The 15,537-nt window shown below is 46.8% G+C and overlaps 1 protein-coding gene across 1 annotated transcript in view; it reads right to left on the reverse strand.

Moving 5' to 3' along the window:
• LOC119435136 (mitochondrial chaperone BCS1-like) overlaps positions 1-15,537 on the reverse strand; it is a 79,739-nt gene that overhangs the window by 34,186 nt on the left and 30,016 nt on the right. The window contains 2 exon segments of the mRNA XM_037702072.2: positions 1,482-1,599; positions 9,545-9,714. Of these exon segments, the coding sequence (XP_037558000.1) occupies positions 1,482-1,599; positions 9,545-9,714 (288 nt within the window).

A 15,537-nucleotide genomic window follows, 5' to 3' on the forward strand; every position in this document is an offset into this window, starting at 1 on the left:
TTTTCGTTTTTGTTGTGGTTTTAGCTCTGTTGTAGGTCCTAGCCATTCACAGCACTTCTCTCTGTATTGATGGCCTTATTAGTCAAGCAAATACGAAGTGTGTTCAAAAAGAAACTGAACTTTTGAAATACTGCGCGAACCGGCAGAGGGAGCGCGCTGCGGCTACTGAGCGCATGTAGCAGCAGGTTTAGACAACAAACTTCCATTTGCCGCGTTTCGCTCTGACTGTTAGTAGGTGAGCTACAGCCGCTAAAGTGAGCACATCAACAAGCTGTTCTTTCGATTGGTGCCAAAGTGACAATGAAGGAATTGGAAGAACAGCATGTGTGTGTGTGAAGTTCTGCTACAAACTTGGGAAAACTTTCACAGAGACATTTCAGTTGCTTAGCCAAGCATACGGGGAGGGCTGTACGAGTCGCACGCAGTGCTATGGTTGGTTCAAGCGTTTAAGTTGGTCAAAAATGAAGGTGATGTTGGTTGTGTTTTTTGAATGCAAAGGCATTGTCCATCAGGAATTTGTTCCACATGGTCAGACGGTAAACAAAGAAGTTTACCAGGGAATCCTAGCACGTTTGAGAGATTCTGTGCGCAGTAAGAAGCCTGAATTGTGGGAAAATCAGGCTTGGACGTTGCATCGTGACAATGCCCCGGATCACGCGTCGCTCCTTGTCCGCAGCTACTTAGCGAAACATCCCACTCCTGTTGTGCCCCACCCACCATATTCTTCGGACCTAGCCACAGCAGACTTTTTTTCTATTCCCCAAGCTGAAAACCACCTTGAAAGGACGTCATTTCCAAACTTTAGAGGAGATCCAGGACAATAAGAGAAGAAACCTGCACGCCATTCCAGAAAGTGCATTCCAGGAGGCTTTCCAAAAATGGAAGAAAAGATGGGAAGAGTGCATTGCCAGTAGAGGGGACAACTTTGAAGGGGACAGCACTTAAAATGTTGTATCATAAGCAGTAAAGGTGCTATAGCAAAAGTTTGGTTTCTTTTTGAACACACCTCATATACTGCACCTTGTTGAAAATTGTGACACGGTAGAACTAAAACATTCGCTGAACTTTGTTCGATGAACATTTGCTGAACAGGGTCGGTCGTCGCCAGCCACCACCCTCCCCCTCCTCACCTACTCCTTCCCTACCCCGTCCCAACTTTGTTCACTCGAGAGTTGGCAACCCCAATGCAGACGGTAATGGACAAGAGCAACTAGCGCCGACTAGCCCAAACATTAGCTCTTCTAGCAAAGAACTATCATCTTTCAAACAAGGACAGTCATTCTGCATCCAATTCCTTCTGAGCAAAGACCAAGGGAAGTCAAAGGCAAAGCACTAGTACCATTCATCTAAGCACTTTCACTGCCTGATCAGTTACTTTCTTTGTACAAAAATTTTTGCACTGTATTTCAGTATGTCACCGGCCAACCAGACTCGCCTTGTGCGCAGAAGACAGTAGTACAATGCTTGCAAGAGGGACTCACCGGTCCAGATGATTGGTGGTCATGAACACGATTCGCGCCTCGGCAGAGGCCACTCCGTCCAGCATGTTGAGCAGACCGCTGAACGTCACCCTGCTGAGCCCCTCATAGGCTGCCTTAACTGCAACGAACCACAACAATCCTCTATGATGTCACCACAGATGACTCTATTTCAATACCAACTGCAGCTAGGTATGCAACTGAAGTGCTGTTCCGCAATGTAGAAACTGTAACCAGATTGTGGCAGTTTATGTGAGGGCACAGAATGTATCAAAAATTGTCATTCGACTGTAAAAAATGCTACGAACGGGACTCATTTCCGTGTCATTTAATCACAAACCTCCTGGTTGAAAAATCTGTCCTGGTCAAGGGATCAAACCCTGAACTCCTGGCTTCGTCACATGGCTACTCTGTCCTCTGAGCTAGTCAAACTTCCAGTGCTTCAACCTAAACCATGATTTGGCTTTTCATTCCCATCTACTAGCCTCCTGGTTAGCTCAGATGGCAGAGCACCAACACCAGAAACACAGTCCAGGGCAGATAGTGCAAAAAACACGGACAGTGAAAGGAATGAGGACATACAGAGCGCTACTTACAACTGAATAAAACCCCATATGTAAGCATTCATCATTCATAGCCACAGCACATGCATCAGAAAACATTTCATATCTAGATGTCTAATAAGGTTATGCCTAAGCTGCACACTCTGATAAAAACACACGCCCACATTGCGAACAATGCTATGACAGCAATATCAAACAAACAAAAAAAAAGATTGTAGCTCCAGGGATCAATCCCCAGACTAGGATGGTTAAATTTTTGTTCAGCTATAAAGTATGCTGTTCAAGGACACCAAAAAGTCTGCTTGTAGCAATCTGCTATAATCAGATGAATGAAAATCATTGTTTACATAAAGGTATCTCCACCTTGCAGCTTTCTGCTGAACTTAATTTATTAAATATTATCAATGCATTCATAAAATACCAGCTAGAAATTTTCATGCCCATACAATGGTACTGCATACCAAGGCAAGCAATTCCTATTCCTAGCCCCGAAAAGATTTCTCTGCAGGTGGATAATTGACTTGCATTAAATTCATATAAATATGGTATTGAAGACGTTGCCTGTGCTGCATGACACACCAGCGGCAGCCACAAACATAAAAATGTCAGAGTTTCGCCCTAAGGGCGAAGCAATGAATGCGATAGCAACACAGCAATGTCATACGACGGTGAGCGGCTTTGGTAACAATATGAATTGTAGTAAACATGAGCTGATTAAGTAAGCAGGTGTGCTGCGGCGTAAGTAGACCGACATGAAGAGAGACTCGATGACCACGAGAAGGCGCGTGTGAAACGGTGGTGTTGATGAGAAGCGCTTCCCGTGGGCAGCGCGCGTGCGTAGGGACACACCTGTAGCGCTGCACTGCCGATCCGGGCAGCATTACATGTGTAGCGTGCATTGGAAAATGTGACCCGACTATTACTAACTGAATGAACAAGCGTGGTGTGAGCGCGCACAAACAAACATGAAGAGATCACACTGAATGACTGCAGACAACGACTGTCAAAACGCCGGCAGCAAGCATACGCCGCTGCGGGCGAAGGTACGTGCGGTCTATCGCTTCAACAGGAACTGAGCCGCGAATGCACGGCTCATAAAGGTCAGAGCCGTGTGGAGATAAGAGACGGTGCGGCGAGCGACGAGCGCGGTTGTTGGCAGAAGAAAAGTGCGCCCCCCCCCCCCCCCCCCGCTTCCTCCGGCGCTGGCTTCCCGCTTCCTTGCTTGCGCGCGGGAGAGATAAGAGACCGTGCGGTCGAGCGACGAGCGCGGTTGTTGGCACAGTATAAGTGCCCCCCCCCCCCCCGGCTCCCTCCGGCGCTGGCTTCCCGCTTCGTTGCTTGCGCGTGGGGGATTGAGTGCGTTCGCTCTCCGTGATAGCGTGCGTCGCAGCACGCTTGCGCTCGGGCATACGGCGCGCGGTGAAGATTTTATCTATACGGAACCTCACGGCGACGGCGACGACGACGGCGACGGCGACGCCGACGGCAGAAATCCGGTTGAAGTGTCCATATAATTGCTATCGCAATAAAAAGAGGGCTGCTTCAGTGAAAGGCACCATTCAGTACATATTAAAGCCGTTCATTCGCGACTTCGTGTGTAACGTTAAGGAGCAGGAGGATGGCAGCACATATTGGACATCAAACGAGGACAGCAGTTATTCAAGCTGGTAGTACAGAGAAGCACAAGTGGAATTGTGACAGGTCATGCATTACAGCTGACTTCCGTTAATTCAACCCTGACGAGACTGACGAAACTGGTCTAATTATCCGGCGGGTCGAATTAAACAAAAGGCAAAAAACGCCGAAACACACCATTGATTTACTTGACAGAATTTGCCTTTAAAGTTAGCTTCGCCAAAATACAGCCGTGTCATGTGCTGGAGCATACCAACTGGGAGAAGGTGCCACTGTTACGGGACATAGCACATGCTCCTTAATTAATTTACACACACACATGTGCAGTCTCCAGTCACAGTACTAGTACCGAGACGCCTAATAAGTTCACTGGCAGGCCTTCAGAGTTTTAGTTAGACCCCAGCTCTTTTATTGGCCCTAAACGCATGTCTCGACTTCATCTTACCGCCTTCCTTTTTGCTAGCTGTCCTAAAAAAATTATGGTTTCTCCCTTCTTCTCGATGCATGGCGTGTGTGCGCGCATGTAATTAAGGAACGCATACTAGGTCCCGTTAACGGTCTCATAAACGAGACGCATGGAGGGCGAAACGAGGGCTTGAATCGCCACAGAAACAGCTCTGACCAGTATGGTTATTTAGCGTCTAGGTGCTCATACTGTGATCTGAGACGACGCTTGCATGCGTGCACAAAAAGGCACGCGTACTATGTCCTGCGACAGTGGCCCCCTTCCAGTATTGGTATGCTTCACCGCATAACAGCTGTATTGCGGCGAAGCTGAACAACCCAGTTCGAATTATCTGGCAAAAGCCAATCTTGAGATCGAAATAACGAAATAATGAAAGTTTGGGCCCACTGAAATGTTTGGGCGCCTTCTGGGACCTTCAATTGGCATTGAATTAATCAGAGAAGAATTAACGGAAGTCTACTCTACTATGTATAACATGCAAAAGCTAAAATTTGGGCGAGTTTGTAGAAATTTATACTAAAAAAAAAGCCCTCCACCAAGTCTCTCTTCCTTTGGAACCATACTGCATCTAAACGTCCACTGGTTATCTGTTATACATACATTCATACTTTACTTAACGCGCGAGGAATGACACAAGAAGGAAAGCCAGACACGATGAGTACGACATCAAACTAAAGGTCATTCTCGAAAAAACACTCCTATTTATCAGTCGACACAGATATCAAAAGCAAAGTACATCATTGCGAAAGCGCACTCCAGTCCACCAAAAAAATGTAAGAAAATTATCAAAAGTTTATTGTGACACAGCTATGCTCATAAAAAACACAAAAAACCATAAGCTGTAGATGGTGAGTCAATCACAAGGTAGTGATGTGCTAAAAAGTGCTCAAAGACCAAGGGCTAGGTTTGAACTTTTCGTTGGAGACCCCAAAACAACACAAGATCCAGCTCGACCTGTACCTTGTGCTTGGGGGATTACACGTATGCTGCAAATAGATGCCCCTATCCGTAAAATCCTTCCTAAGCTTTCGTTTGTGCCACTGCAAATTTATAAAAAATAGCATTGCCTTTTCCTGCATCCGCTCGGTGTGACTAAGCCTTGCCAACACCTAATTAAACAGAGCGTGGATGAACAGATCAAAAAACTTCACCAAGCTGGCTACCCTGCAGTTGTTATTACAATAGCCAGCTTGAAGTGCCTCGAGGTCATCAAGGTAGCAGCGGAGTATGCACCAAAGCAAAGGGTAGAGAACAGAAATACCATATTTATTCGATTATAAGGCGGTCATGATTATAAGGCAAGGGTGCATTTGGAGAGCCCCAAGAAAAGAAATTCAAGTGTGCACACCAATATAATGCAATAAAGAGTAGCCGACGGATTATCGAGACTCGGCGAGGATCGCGTGAAATAATGAATTGGTAACACAGCCAAAATGCCAAATGGCGATCATGAAACAGGGGAGCTTCAACAAGCGAAGGGTGGGTTATATGCAAATTTTGCCTTTAGGTGCGGCTTCACGGCAGCGCTAATTTCTTCGTATAGTGTGGCTTCACGGCACCACAGAGCGCGCTGCTATAAAGCCACATTGTAAGACGAAATTAACGCTGCCGTGAAGCCACACCTAAAGGCAAGGAAGGAAGGAAGGAAGGAAAGAGTGGAGAAGGAAAGGCAGGGAGGTTAACCAGTTCAGGACAACCGGTTTGCTACCCTACACATGGGAGCGGGGTGAGGGGGAATGAAAGATGGGGAGGAGAGAGAGAGAGAGAGCACATAACGTACACAGCACACACATCGTCAGTCACAGTCCGTCACTCTTGCGTGGTACGTGACATCACTGTCATAGCCGCTTGTCCAAGCCCGTTTCCTTTAAAAACCTAAGCAGTCCCTTCATCGCTTTCAGCTGCGATGTCTTCTGTCGACGACACGTGAGAATGGTTTCAATTGACAGTGGTCGATTGTCCAGGTGTGCTAGAACGGACGCCAGGGACTGTCTCGGAACATTATATTCAGGACAGTCACATAGAATATGTTCTAGCGTCTCCTCGCAAAGACAGGCATTGCAAAAAGCGTTGTCGGCCATTCCAATGAGGAATGAATAAGATTTCGTGAATGCCACCCCTAGCCATAAGCGATAAAGCATAGTGGCCTCTTTTCGGCGGAGTCCAGTTGGCATACAGAGATGCATCAAAGAGGGCAGGTGGTAGTGACGATTGCTCCGGTTGGTCTGGCTGCTTGGTGTGCACCATAGAGAGAGCGTGATCTCCTGTGCAAGCACTCGAAGTCTGCTGGCTGCGTCGGACCGTGAGAGTGGTATGGCCTCTTCCTGTGTGTCGTCAAGAGCTGCCCGAGCGGCATTATCGGCGTTTTCATTCCCTATGACGCCGCAGTGACTTGGAAGCCACTGAAACGTCACGTGGTGTCCTTTCTCCTGTGATGTATGGAGTAAGTATCTAATATCGAATACGAGCTGTTCGTATGGCCCGCGACGCAGAGCTGATAGCACAGATTGTAGGGCTGCCTTTGAGTCACTGAAGATTGACCATTGTCGAGGTGACTCCCGATTGACGAAACGAAGTGCAGCACGAAGAGCAGCTAGTTCCGCAGATGTCGATGTCGTTGGGTGGTCAGTCCTGAAGCTGATGGTAGTAGCTCTTGCTGGGACAACCACAGCACCGGACGAACACTGGAGGTTTGTGGAACCATCAGTATAAATATGTACACTGTCCGCATACCTCTCGTGTAGAAGAAGCAGAGACAGTTGTTTCAGCACAGGTGACGACAGCTCAGATTTTTTCTTGATTCCTGGTACACTGAGATGTACTGTGGGGCTAATAAGACACCAAGGGGGTATCGATGGTTTAGATGCAGCGGTGAAGCCCGAGGGAAGTTTGTCGTTGTACTTGATGATAGTTTTAGAGAACGATGCTTGGCGCCGGTCCGAAGGTAGTGTTGCAAGGTGGTGATAGGGGGCACGTGCAAAATGTCTGATGTGCGTTCTCAGGGCTTCCACCGTAATGTGAGTTTGCATCGGATTGTCCCGAGCAATCGCAATAGTTGCCTCTGTTGACGTGCATCTGGGTAAACCAAGGCAAACTCTGAGTGCTTGAGCTTGTTCTGCCTGCAGAACACGAATATTTGTCTTGCAAGTGTTGTTCAGTACAGGTAGACTATATCTTAAAAACCCGAGAAAGAGAGCTCTGTAGAGTTTCAGCATTGCGTCTACTGACATCCCCCATGTCTTTCCTGTCAAGTATTTAAACAACTGGGAAGTTGCTGTCAGGCGCTGTTTCATGTAGGCCACGTGTGGGCTCCAACAGAGGTCTCGGTCAATGATTACGCCAAGAAACCTGTGGGTTTTGACATAGGAAATGGTCCGCCCATTGATTGAGATGACATAAGGCGTCATTTTTTTGCGAGTAAATGCCACTAGTGCGCATTTTTCTGGTGATATGCTGAGACCTTGTTTACACAAGTAGCTCGCTGTCAAAGTTGCTGCTCTTTGAAGCCGCGCACGTATCTGAGGACGTGTGACTGCCGAAGTCCAGACACAGATGTCGTCTGCGTATATTGAAATCTTGATGGTAGTTGGTAAGTATTCAGCAAGTCCAAGAAGAGCGAGGTTGAATAGCGTCGGGCTGAGAGCACCGCCTTGAGGAACGCCTCTGCTCGTATAGCGTCGCGTAGTCGGGCCATCGTCAGTTAACACAAAGAATGATCTTGCAGATAGGTAACTTGCAATCCACAAGAAGACTCGACCACCTAGGCCAACCGTCGCAAGAGCATCGAGAATGGACTCATGTAATACGTTATCGTATGCGCCTTTCACATCTAAAAATAAAGCTGCAGATAAACGCTTACGGGACCTTTCGTGCTGAACATACGAAACGAGATCAACTACATTGTCGATGGAAGAGCGGTCACGTCGGAAACCAGCCATGCAATTCGGATAAATCTTGTAGTGTTCAAGGTACCATTCTAGGCGGCCAAGGAGCATCCGTTCCATTACCTTGCCTACACAGCTGGCCAGCGCTATTGGGCGGTAAGAGGTGAGCTCGAGTTGGGATTTGCCCTGCAAAATTCGCGTATAAGGCAGGAAGTGACTTCGGGGCTAAAAATTCTAGGAAGAAAACGTCGCCTTATATTGGAATAAATACGGTAAGTATGCGGTATTACCATATATTCACAGGATTTCGCATCATCTAAAAAAAGTAGCCTCCCACTACAACGTTGATGTTGTTTTGACTGCTAAGAACAAGCTAGGCGCTATTTCTCCAGCTCTTCTAAAGCGCACGCGCAGGAAGGCGATGCCGAAACAAGCTCAGTGTACCAAGAGACATGGCATAACCTTTGTTCCTAGTGCCTGTAGTGTCATGTTCCTTTTTCATGTGGATGAAAATACGTCGGGCAGACATGCCACTGCCTGAACATCAGACTTAAAGAGTAACACAGCTCTCTCAAAGGGTCACCGTATTCACATCTTGCTATACACTGCTAACAATGCGAATGCGAACCTGTCCTGTAAGACATATCAGTGCTTTTCTGGCACCAACATAGGGTGACTAGGGAGGTTGGAGAGGCTTTCTACATTTAAACAAACTGGTTTCACGTATGTCAGCAAGCCCTCGATTAACCTTCTTTATTCTGGGGTTTTACGTGCCAGAACCAGTTCTGATTATGAGGCACGCCGTAGTGGAGGGCTCCCGATTAATTTTGACCACGTGGGGTTCTTAACATGCACTACAACACAACCACACGGGCATTTTTGCATTTTGCCTCCATCGAAATGCAGCCGCCGTGGCCGGGATTCGATCCCGCGACCTCACATAAGTGAAACAGCATATCTCGACCAATAGTTTTTCGCTGCAAATCCAGCACTATCAATGCCCACATGATAAGGGCCCAAGTCAGAGCTTGTTTCTATAAGTGTTATGCTTTCGAAGCTTTAGGTTTTTGTGTTTTTTATGAACTTAGCCGGGTCACATTTACCTTTTTATAACTTTCTCAAATTTTGGGAGGGGTTTGGAGCGTGCTTGCGCAATGATGTGCTTTCCTTTTCTCTTTATCTCTGCGCTGACTGATAAACAGCCGTGTTTTTCCGAGAATAAGCTTTCGTTTGAAGTAGCAATCGTTCTGCCTGGCTTTCCTTCTTGTGTCCTCGTTTCTTGGGCTTTAAGTCAAATGTGAATGTATGTATAAGCGATAACCAGTGGACTATTAGACAGCATGGTTCCAAAGGAAGGGAGACGTGGTTGAGGGCCACAGACGATTAGGTGGACTGGTGAGATTAGGAAATTAGCAGGCAGAAGATGCGTTTGTTGACACAGGAAAGGACTGTAGGGAGAGAGTCCTGCACTGATAATGATGATCATGGTACGAGACTTGTGGCACCACCACCGCCCACCTGTGCTGCTCTCCTCCCTGCTGACAAAAGCAGCATCAATGTCCTCGAGCAGGATGATGCTCTGCTGGGGTGCCACCGACATGAGGTGCTGCAGCCGGTCGTCCGAGAGGCCCCGCTCACTCAGGTTGAGCACACAGATGCTGTACTCAAGGGCACCTGCCAGAGCTGTGCTGCATGAGACCATAAAAGCTGGCGGTTGGCTATTGGTCATGGGTGCGAAGTTGCCTTACATAGTTTTAAAGATGAACAAAGAAGCACTCCCCCACACACACACACACACACTGAACAAGCGACAACCTCATCCTGTGTGTGTGATTGTACATCCTTGTGCCTTCTTACAACTACGTAGTGCAACTTGACATCCATACACAGCACCAGTTCTTTGAGGGGCATCGAAGAGAAAAAATAAAGCTAGCCCAAACTGGTAGGTCACACTCCTGGAATACCAGAAAGGCCAGTTTTACAGTGAGAACAGGATTTGTAGGACAGAAAGAATGCAAAAGCAAAAGATAGGTAGCAGCTCCTCTATTGTTTAAGTTTCTACAGCAGATCTTCATAATGACCTAAAATTTATGGAATCTGACAGCATCTTCACTGGGCTAGTTGAATGTTTATCAATACAGAAACACTACACTGCATCCAAAAGTAACCAGTACACTGCATCCAAAAGTGAACCTCTTTCAGAGCAGCTCTTGCACAATAACAAGTGGGATACTTGAAAACACATAAAAAATCTCACGACAGATTTGGTACGCAAGAATGGAGCACGAAATCAGGAGAGGAAGATTGGCTTTGTCTTAATTAATAATTTCAGTTTTTGTGCCAGAGAAATGCCAGACAGTTTTTACACAACACCTAGACAGTCCAATCTGGGATGCCATTTTTTTTTAACTGTCGAATTCACCATCTTGTCAGCTTTCTGAATGCTTACGAGATGACTATGCCCTCTCTGATTGGCTCAAAATATATGAAATTTGTCTTTACATATGTAATATGAGCTATATTTTGCACAGGTGAAGACAATAAAATCGGGACAAAGCAGAGCCGTAACGTGGAATATAGCACACTTTCGTTAATTCCACTTTGGTTAATTCAATTTTTTCGGTTAATTCAATCCCAACCGAAGGTCCTGGTGGCGCTCATGCATTTCTATGTACTCAAACTTTCGTTATTTCGATCCTAAATTGGCCTTCGCCAGACAAATGCCGCACATGAACAATTTCTCTGCAAGGATATCAAGATTAAGGCAATCGAATGTTTTTCCTATGCTCTGTAATATGTATTCTTCTAGAGTTAGCAGAGCAGTTTCTGTTGACTTTCCAATGTGAAAGCCAAAGTGCAGACCTCTTTGTAAAAAGGTTCGAGATATGTGTCAAATAATCCTTTACAGCCCTTTCGAAAAAACTGGAAGCATGCTTATTGGTTGGCAATTTATTATTTTGTTTTTGTCACCACCTTTATGAATTACGGAGACCTTAGCTATTTCCATTTGATCTGGAAACCATCCTGATTCAAGTGTCAGACTGTAAGTGTGAGCCAGAACAGGGACAATAAACTCAAGAACACACTACAGTGCTTTTATATGCATTATATTTCTGTCTAGCGCCTTGCTGGTATTCAAGCTGATGAAAGTTCTGTAAACTTTTATTTCATCTGTAGTCTCTAAGAAGAGGCTTTTGCTCATGCTAAAATCTGAAAACGCATCAGACTGATGCCCTTTCGATGCATCAATCTGCTTCAAGTTAGGTGAAACGCATTCCATAAAACCAGAATAGAATTGTCCAACAGCAAAAGGTTAGTTATTTGCTTGTTTTATCATTCTATGATGCTTGAAGGCAGCAAGCTATCATGACAAAATTGGTGCAACAAACTCCAATATTATGAGGCATTCAATGCATGACAGCCCCTCCACCAAACAAGCAATAATCAAAAGATTGCCATTTCAACGAGGTTGCACACTTCACCAACTTTAACTTTGCCCATGTGAGATGACTCGTGGCAAAAAATGCTTTTTTATTCTTTGTTCGTGTCGAACAAACTAGCAGAGCAGCTACAAAAAAAAAAAAAAAAGTTGTCGCAGTTTCACCTGAAAGGCGAAGCATCAATTGCGATAGCAAATTTGTAGAGAGCTATACGCAGTAACGATAGTAGCTTTTTCAGCTGTATAAACTTGGACATGCAGCAGCACCGGCAACACGCAGAACTGTTGTCGACGCCATCGGCGTTTTGCCCGCGTTCGCACAAAATGCGTGCTGCGTTGGTGACTGTTGCCGGAGCCTCTGATATAAATAGGCACTTGGTGCCGCAGCTCAACGTCGCCTCCCTTCCCTCCCGCCCCTCCCCCACGGTCTTTCGCGCGTCGGAAGAAGGTACATTTGATCTACATATATGGTGATTGTAAAGGAGGAAAGAGACGCCTACTTCTGCAGCCCTTAAGGGAGCACAGCACAGAACGCACGTTTGTTCTCCGCCGTTCGTTCACTCCCCGTGAAAGCGCGCATCCCTCGCGCCCTTTCACTCGCACATACAGCGTTCGGCGGCGCGCGGCGACGATTTCATCTCCATTGACGTCATACGGAACCTCACGGCGACGGCAGAAATCTGCTTTGGAGTGTCCATATAATTGCTATCGCAATAAAAAAAACATTCAAATTTGCTAATGCCAAGCATTGAACATGCATCGCAAGTGAAGCTTACATTCCAAAGCTAAATATATGCAGGACATGACCAGCATTATTTTGCAGGTATTAATTGAGAATTGCAAACTGTTGCAGGACTGTCTGTGTAAATTCCTAACAAAGTCATAGGTGGCTTGGGGTGAATCCCACTTCCAGTTTTCTGTCTGGTGTTTCCTCCTTATTGCTGAAAAAGTTCCCACAATATATTTTTTAAAGTGAAGCTTTCTTTGTCTCTTTCTTTGACTTTTCCATTGCTGCTGCTGCTGCTACCTTGCACGCCATGTCGGAGGGTGGCTGAGAGCTCACGGCAGGGGTGCGCGAGACAAGATAGGCGACGTCAACGACGTTTCGGTAGAGGGGGGCCACAATTCCTTCTGGCGCACCCTGCGGGACGCAACAATACTCTCTGGACGCCGTAATTCGGCGTGACCCCTGAAAAACCACTGCAGGTGCTGCCGCGCTTGCCTCCGCGCTCACACACAACAGCAATGACAATCCAGGGAGGTGGTAGGGAGAATGTTCGAGAGGGAGCAGAGAGAGAGGAGGCAGGGAATGGGTACAACCGGATCCCGCACCGACGCAGTCAGGAAACGGGTGATTAACCTTGCCGTTCTGCATTCATGGCAGTTCACCTAACATAACGCAGGAGAAAGAAATTGCGTCGCCAGAAAGCATTGCTTATTTGGGCGCTCTTCAGTAAAGGAGCGCCCAAATGGATGACACGTCTCTGTGTTCTGTGTATTACGTGGGTGCAGACAAAGTAACTTTTAACATTGCATCACGACTGTCTTATGCCGCTAGCATCACTGCCAAGTACCGTCAATGAACATTAAGAGCACAGATAGCTTTGCTTACGTCGATTCCCACAGTGCGTGGGACCTGCATTTTTTTTTCTTTTCATTAACTATGCTTATTATCGATGTGTTCTGGACACTTAGAAAATAAGCATTCTTTTTTGTATTTATATGTGCCATAAATAACACGTTAAAGGGGCCTTGAAACACCTTTTATCGAAATCAAGAAATGCATTGGACGTTAAAATAGCCTATTTCAGAAATTATTCGCAGCAATAAGTACTCTAACGCGTTCAGCAGAAGCAGAGCAATTGGCGATCAAACATTGACTGTGATTCCCATTGCGGTGCTCCTGGTCCTTCTTAAGTGCCTTGCACTGCGAAGGCTACAGCAGACCAGGTTGGTGTCCAAAACGCTCCGCCTACTGAATGTCACCATTGCACGCAGTTTAAATTTGACTTTGGATGTTCACATAGACGCCACTACTTTTAATTTCGGGCCCTACAATGCGCCAAACTCGGAGGCTATCCCTGAAATTATGGTTGAGTTCATCGTGTCTCATCCATTTGCTGTGCTACAGTGTAGTAGAGATACGTGCGGCTTTGTTTTCTCAAACTGAGTGGCAAGTAGCACATTCCCTTTTGCACTTATCTCTACGGCAATCCCCCAATTCCTGAGAGTCGAATGAAACGTAACCTTTATATTTGCTCGTGCGAGTATGTCGGCAGTGTACATATCGGGTAAGCTATGGATGCCGCACTGTGGACTCACGTTGAACGGATTCCTAACGTAACGAGTTTTGACCATGAAGGCAACACACTTCGAATGTGTGCAACTCGGGAAGCAGACGACCTGTTCGAGTCAGATGTTGGCGCACGGGCCGACTTGCCACGTGCCTAGAGCCACGTCACTCAAAGAGACAACTTGGAGCATGTGGTTGTCCTCAGCGAGCGGGCTTGTCGAGGACCCTCATGGCGGCCGCGTTATCTACGCTACGTAGAAGACGCAGCAACATGCAAATGTGCACAACATTAGCTGTGTGCACGACAGGGCTGGAGTGCGCGCTCACGCTCATGTGCTCCAGTCTGGCCATGCTATGTGGTACGGACCAGCTTGGTCCTGTACCAGCTTGGTCCTGTACCAGCTTGACCGACAGATAGTAGCCACATTCATACTGCACATTTTGAAGCGCTGTCAATAGCTCAATAAAAAGCAAAGATTGCCAAGCTGTCTAGCAAAGAACGTCCAGGAGTGAGCGCAGGCTGGCGTGTGGTCTGACCTTGAGTTTCGCATGGTTCGAGGCTAGTTGAGTGCTCAAAACTAATCGAAATCAGCGAGACCCGACGACTACGACACCGATAAGCAGTTTGACCAAAGCTTAATTCCTACATGGGTGGCTGCAGCCAAGTGTGAACAGGCGATAGTCGGCTTCTTACAGAAGTATGCAATTCTTATTAAAATTTAATATACAGATTTTTGCTTACTTCAGCTTGTATATTAAACTGTCAACAAATATGCACAATAACAGTCGGAAGAAGTGGACTGATCCAAACACCCTTCTTGATTGATGTCAGCTATCACCCAATAGCAGTTGTCTATGGGAAACTTGCATATAACGGCACGTGCAAGTTGCAGGTAGCTTCGAAATGGGTGAGTAGAAGGCCTTGCTTAAAAAAAAATCACAGCATATCCACGGGGTGAATGATGATGAGTGGGCGAAGCTCCGGAGGGAATCATCGGATCTCCCGCTTAAGGGGACGCTAGCACAAACGCGTTAGAAATGTGCAGTACGCGGCCACAGCGTCTTACGCAGCCATTTACACATGCCGGAACGTGCACCGCGTTTGCAGACGGCATCACATGACTGCTGAGAGAGTATACCCCCCCCCCGTATTCATAAACGCTCCTCGACGTGAACTTGACTTGCCACCGCCTTGGGCAGCGCGTTCGAAACACGTTGAAGGTAAGGCGGAGAGGCCACAGCGTCTTACACCAGCTTCTTACACGGGCCGTAACGCGCTAGCACAAACGCGTTAGAAACGCGCTATAAACGCGGCCTTTCGTTAATGTTGGGTATTTATTGCCATCATGGTGCGTGTGTCTATGTGCGCTTCGTGGCGTAGTGGTTAGCGCCGCGCGCTCGGAAGCGAGGGGTCCCTGGTTCGATTCCGCGCTACGGACACAACTTCGGAATTCTTTTTCTCATTTTTCTCAGACTGGTTACACACTACTACTACGACGACGGGGACGGAACGGGTGCCGCTATAAGGAGCTTCGCTCCTAAAAGAGTGTTCAAGAAAAAGGTGACCTCGAGCCTCGCTTGAGAGCTTCATGTGCCGCACACGACTGCAATATCTGGCTGAGATATTCACAACAGTGTATGCTATACACGAAATGTGTTATTCCAACAAGCCCAATGGTATTACAGGACCCCTTTAAAGCATGGCTGACGGCTTGCTTTTGAGAGTGGTTAGCAGCACTACATTCAGTGTTGAAGTGTTGCACTTCACTCCTTCATGTT

This window comes from Dermacentor silvarum, unplaced genomic scaffold, assembly GCF_013339745.2.
Source record: "Dermacentor silvarum isolate Dsil-2018 unplaced genomic scaffold, BIME_Dsil_1.4 Seq479, whole genome shotgun sequence".
Classification (NCBI taxonomy): Eukaryota; Metazoa; Arthropoda; class Arachnida; order Ixodida; family Ixodidae; genus Dermacentor; species Dermacentor silvarum.